This window comes from Chiloscyllium punctatum, chromosome 3 (assembly GCF_047496795.1).
Source record: "Chiloscyllium punctatum isolate Juve2018m chromosome 3, sChiPun1.3, whole genome shotgun sequence".
Classification (NCBI taxonomy): Eukaryota; Metazoa; Chordata; class Chondrichthyes; order Orectolobiformes; family Hemiscylliidae; genus Chiloscyllium; species Chiloscyllium punctatum.
Genome location: NC_092741.1, coordinates 56,798,416 through 56,804,415, shown reverse-complemented (window position 1 = coordinate 56,804,415; position 6,000 = coordinate 56,798,416). Strand labels below are relative to the sequence as shown.

The 6,000-nt window shown below is 41.9% G+C and overlaps 1 protein-coding gene across 3 annotated transcripts in view; it reads left to right on the top strand.

Annotated features, from left to right (window-relative positions):
* The first annotated feature begins 562 nt into the window (after window positions 1-562).
* Window positions 563-6,000, top strand: part of ube3d (ubiquitin protein ligase E3D) — a 147,310-nt gene continuing 141,872 nt past the window's right edge. For all 3 annotated transcript variants that reach the window (XM_072553465.1, XM_072553454.1, XM_072553458.1), the window contains exons 1-2: window positions 563-667; window positions 4,728-4,924. In XM_072553465.1, the coding sequence (XP_072409566.1) occupies window positions 591-667; window positions 4,728-4,924 (274 nt within the window). In that variant the 5' untranslated portion in view covers window positions 563-590. The remainder of the gene's footprint in view (window positions 668-4,727; window positions 4,925-6,000) is intronic.

The window sequence follows — 6,000 nt, the reverse complement described above, 5'->3', positions numbered from 1 at the left end:
CCACTGACACCTCAGTCACCTGCCCTGCCTTATTTCCCAAGAGTAGGTCAAGTTTTGCACCTTCTCTAGTAGGTACATCCACATACTGAATCAGAAAATTTTCTTGTACGCATTGAAGAAATTCCTCTCCATCTAAACCTTTAATACTATGGCAGTCCCAGTCTATGTTTCGAAAGTTAAAATCCCCTACCATAATCACCTTATTATTCTTCTTGCAGTATCTGTGGAGGGAGAAACAGAGTTAACATTTAGGGTCTGCTTTCTCTCCACATGCTGCTGCCAGACCTGCTGAGTTTCTCCAACAATTCCTGTTTTTTGTCTCGGATTTCCAGCTTGCACAGTGCTTTATGTACGACTGGGTTGTTTGGCAGAGGCGATGCAGCCTCCTGGGCTGCAGATGGCGCTATGTCGGTGTTTCCTGGAGTGGAGAGCCCGGACAGACGGCGTGCGTGCAGCCGAACGTATGGGTGGGAAGCCGCGCGCGTGCGTGAGTGACGTAGTTGTCCGACGGGAGCCGTGCGCTGATTGGCTGTAACTTTGTTACATTTCATTGAGGATTTCCTGGGAGTCGGGAAGGTGCAGAGGGACAGATGGAAACATCACTGCTGCAAACGCAGTGCTTCTTAGAGATCAGGAGCAGCGCTCAGAGCGGGCTCTTGATCATTGGGTAACTGTTTTTACTTCTCTGAGCATCCAAACTCACAGTGACTGATGAGAAACGTTCAGGATCTTGCCTCTGAACTAAGCCTTCATCACATTGCAGCGACAGTGCGCGAAGAGATTTGAGAGTGTCACCTTTCACGTGTCCTCAAGAGGGGAAAACCTGTTTATCCGCGGAGGACTGAGGATTTAATCAATAAAATTAGACGCTAAATTCGTTGGGAGAAAATTGAGCTGGATACACAGAGGCAATATCCCGCTCCATTAGGGCTAGTTTGGCCTGCGAACTAAAATTGCTGCTCAAGTGTTGAAATCAAAAATATGCTAGAGATCGCATCGGGTCAGACAGCACCCATGAAAGAAAACAAGCTAACGTATCGAGACTCGATGACTCTTCATCAGACCTGACGTGAAGTGTGGAGGGGGTAGCATTTATGCAGTTGTGGTGGCTTGGGGGTTGGGGGGGGGCTGTACAGATCTTAAATCCGAACCATCAACATCCTTTCTCCCCCAGCCCTGCAGCCCTCCCCACTATTACACGAATGCCGGACCTGCTGTGATCGCCAGCACTTTTTGTTTTCAGTACAGATTCCAGCACCTGCAATAATTTGCTCCATACTGCTCAAGTATATCTGGGGCTTGAGCTATTTGGAAATATTGTTCTGTTGGAGATGTCTTTTCAGTGAGTTATTAGATCACTGGATACTGGCCCAGGTAGAGGCAACAAATCTCCTGGCACAATTAAAAAGAAAGTGAGTTGTTTCAAATGAAAGCCAAATACTGCAGATACAGAGATCTGGATGAAAAGCATAAAGTGTGGAGAATCTCAATAAGTCTGGCAGTATCTGCGGAGAGAGAAACAGAGTCCACTGCCGCCTTCAGAGCTCAGTTCTATTTCTCCATCCGCACATGCTGTGTTTGCAGTATTTTCTGCTTTTGCTAGTAAGCAGTGTCTTGGCCAAAATTACCCCTCAAGCAATATTGTACACAAGTAACCTAATTATTTATAGCTTAATATGTGTGATTGACTTTGTTTTGTGTACATTGACTCATAGGAGATATCGTTAGTAAGTTTGCAGATGACACCAAAATTGGAGGTATAGTGAACAGCGAAGAAGGTACCTTAGAGAACAGCGGGATCTTGACCAGATGGGCCAATGGACTGAGGAGTGGCAGAAGGAGTTTAATTTAGATAAATGTGAGGTGCTGCATTTTGGAAAGGCAGATCAGGACAGGATTTATACACTTAATGGTAAGGTCCTGGGGAGTGTTGCTGAACAAAGAGACCTTGGAGTGCACTTCGTAGTTCCTTGAATGCAAAGTCACAGGCAGATAAGATAGTGAAGAAGGTGTTTGGTATGCTATCCTTTGTTGGGAGAAAGTGAGGACTGCAGATGCTGGAGGTCAGAGCTTAAAAATGTGTTGCTGGAAAAGTGCAGCAGGTCAGGCAGCATCCAAGGAGAAGGAGAATCGACATTTTGGGCATAAGCCCTTCTTCAGGAATCTTTGTTGGTCAGAGCATTGAGTATAGGAGTTGGGAGGTCATGTTGCAGCTGTACAGGACATTGGTTAGGCCACTTTTAGAATGTGATGTGTAGTTCTGGTCTCCCTCCTATATGAACAAAATTGTGTAACATGAAAGGGTTCAGAAAACATTTACAAAGATGTTGCCAGGTTTGGAGGATTTGAGCTATAGGGAGAGCCTGAATAGGCTGAGACTGCTTTCCCTGGAGCATCGGAGGCTGAGGGGTGACCTTATAGAGGTTTATAAAATCATAAGGGGCATGGATAGGGTAAATAGTCCAAAACTAGAGGGCATAGGTATAGGATGAGAGGGGGAAAAATTAAAAGAGACCTAAGGGGTAACTTTTTCATGCAGAGGGTAGTGCGTGTATGAATTACAACATATAAAAGGCATCTGGATAGGTATATGAATAGGAAGGATTTAGAGGGTTATGGGTCAAGTGCTGACAAATGAGACTAGATTAGTTTAGGATATCTGGTCGACATGGACAAGTTGGACTGAAGGGTCTGTTTCCGTGCTGTACTATGTCTCTCTGATTCTATTACTGCTATTATTGATCACAAAACAATAATTATTACACTATGGAAGAAATTGCACTCTGGAAAAAATTGTGATATGAACACAATTCCTGATGTAAGTGAAGGGGCTTTTCATGTGTGGTCAACTGGGTATTAGATACATCTTTTCCATCATTTTAAAACTCTGCACTGCCCTGGCACTGCAGTTTCCTCCAGTTAATGTCAGCAAGAATCTGAGCATACAATCCATGTCTGAGTCACTAATTCTGTTCCCTCCTGGCTGCTGTCTCAGGCTGACATTTGGTTTGTAACCTCAGCATTCTGTTTGACCATGAGCTGTATTTTTGACCCCAGATCTACTCTGCCACAAAAATTGTCACTTTCCACCTCATGCAGGTCACGCAGCATTTGAGGAGCAGGAGAATCGATGTTTCGGGCATAAGCCCTTTCTGATGAAATGCGATTCTCCTGCTCCTTGGATGCTGCCTGACTTGCTGCGTTTTTCCAGCACTACACTCTCGGCTCTGATCTCCAACGTCTGCAGTCCTCACTTTTCTATTCTTTCCTGCTGTTGCCAACCTCATGCTGAAGGCTTTCTTAGATGTCTTTGATACCAATGGGGTTGATCATTTCAATACTCCCTTGTCCACATCTCATTGTTGACTTTCAAAAAATTTCAGCTCATCCAAAGCTGTGCATTTTGTACCCTATACTGCATTGAATCTCAAATACCCAATGTCTTTGTCCTGAATGACCTTGCACTCAGATCCTCAGCACCTCAAATTTATAATCTTAATCCTTGTGTTTAAATCCCTGTCTGAGCTCACCATTCCAGTTCTTTCTAGTATAGAATAGAACAGAATAATCATTTATTGTTATCAGTGCTTTTTAACAAAAAAAAGTGAAAAGTGTTTAAGTCGTCATACCACGGCACTGACATTAGCACCTATGTTCTAACTTCCAACCAAAGTATATTATGTCACCTGATCTATCAGTTCATGGCTTTGGCAACTGTCTCACTCCTTTAGTCTGCCATTGATGGTCATACATTCAGTCACTTGAGCCTCTGCTTTAGAATTTTTCACTCCTTAAATTTTTCACTCCTTGGCTCTTCCATATTTATCCCCTTTAAGATTCCTTATTTAATAATTACATTTTCAAATCTCCTTTGGCTATAAGGTTTTATTTCTCATTCTTATCCTTCTGTGAAGTATCTTGAGAGATGTTTCCATGAAAAAAGTACTGTATTGATGTTTACGTTTTTGATATATTCTTATATACTGTCTATTCTTGGTACCTGAAGAATGAAAAAGAAGCATTTTAGAAATGGCCATGCATTTAATGAAACTGACTCACTATGTACTGGTTTCTTCTAATGGATTCTTACTAGTCTTTATTTATTTCTGCCATTACTAGGCTCAGGTTGACTGGTATAAATTAACATTTGGGTCTACCTTTTTTTGCTGATTCTTAATGAGATTTTGACAGTGAGTAATAAAGTTGAGAGAAATTGCTAAGAAGTATACTAACCATGGTTAACCAAAGTCCTGTTATACAGCCTGACTGCTAATTGAATCCACATTAAGATATTGAATCTTGTCATGGTCATCAGCTGATGTTAAATGATATTCATGATATTTCATGTAAAGATAAGAATGTATTCAGATTTAGGCATGATTTGGAGATGCCAGTATTGGACTGGGGTGTACAAAGTTAAAAATCACACAACACCAGGTTATAGTCCAACAGGTTTATTTGGAAGCACTAGCTTTTGGAGCGCTACTCCTTCATCAGGTGGTTGTGGCTGATGAACCATCTGATGAAGGAACAATGCTCCGAAAGCTAGTGCTTCCAAATAAACCTGTTGGACTATAACCTGGTGTTGTGTGATTTTTAACTTCAGATTTAGGTGTGCTTCAAGAATGGATCCTGTATCTTTCCATTATGATGTGCAGTCTTGGCGCACACTCAGAAATATAGCTGAATGAATGAACAAAATAACACATTGTATCTTCTTTGTTTAGAAACCTTCCAGAGAAGTACTCCGAGCTGCAAGTCACTCTCGGCCCATCATCCATACGTCTTTGCACTGCAGAGCAGCGTGTGAACCTAGATTTGCCAGTAGGGGTCAGAATTGTTCCTCCTTCGTGCCGCAGCCTCCAGTATGTCACAGGCGATGGATTCCACATGAGGCTGCAAGTTCAGATTAATCAATCTGCAGGTGACCATCTCTTATAGTTTTAACTGAATTAATTATGCTGAAAATTATTGGCCAATATAGTCTAATTCAGAAATGTCTCACTTTTCACAAAATTATTATTTATCCAAGAGTTCTGTTGGTAGTTACAATCCATGGTTAGCTTTTAGGTTTCTGATTGAATCTTAGAAATAGCTCATTTCTGACCTAGGCTATTTTTAATATAGTGCTTCACGCACCTTGAAGCTCAAACATCAATTTAAAGAATCACAGCAAAGTTTTTCAAATATTTTGGATGTTTAGCGATTTACAGCTAAAGAACACACTATAAATATTATTTTAAGTGAAAAAATGTAAGCACAATTTGTCTTGGTCTTGGAGAAACTCCCAACAATCCTTCCTTTAATGGCTGCAAATTAGCTTCAAAGAGGTCAGATCTCAAACCAATCTCAAGCTCAAAGTCTATATTTCGATATGTTCCTTTAATCGATGTGGTCTCGTGAGTCCTTCGTATGTGCAAGCCTGCCAAATCAGGAAGACTTATTCGGCATCTAGTGAGGTCATTTCAAAGTCTTGCCCCCTCCCCAACCAATTCACTCTATCTCAGCATGGTCAAATTGAGTGTCCTTGGCTCAATGCTTGAATGTACCTTGTGGTCAGGAGGGTCTCTGTTTTAGCCTCTGCTGCCAGTCAAAGATCATAATGTTGCAGTTGGCCTCACCCATCTGGGGCTACAAATAGGTAGAGGTGACAAGTCTTCTACTTCTCATTGCATGCGTGTAACACCTCCTGGAAGTTGTATGCTTGTGTACAACCTGGAGGATTGATTGAGCTGGGTTAGTATACCACCTGTGGACTGAATGCCCATCAAATGCTCACTGTGCAGGCTCATACTCTGCCTTTCTCCCACAGAGGAAGAGTAATGCAGAGAGACAGTAAATTATTTTCATATACTGTACATGTTAAAGAATGCTTTCTAAGATTCCATGTGATGAAGTTAGTGAGAGGATTAATTCCTGTTTATCCGAGCCTAAACTGTAATATTGTAAATCCTTCCCTGCTCGTCACTGTTTGTAGAATGGTAGTTCCCAAGGCCTTTC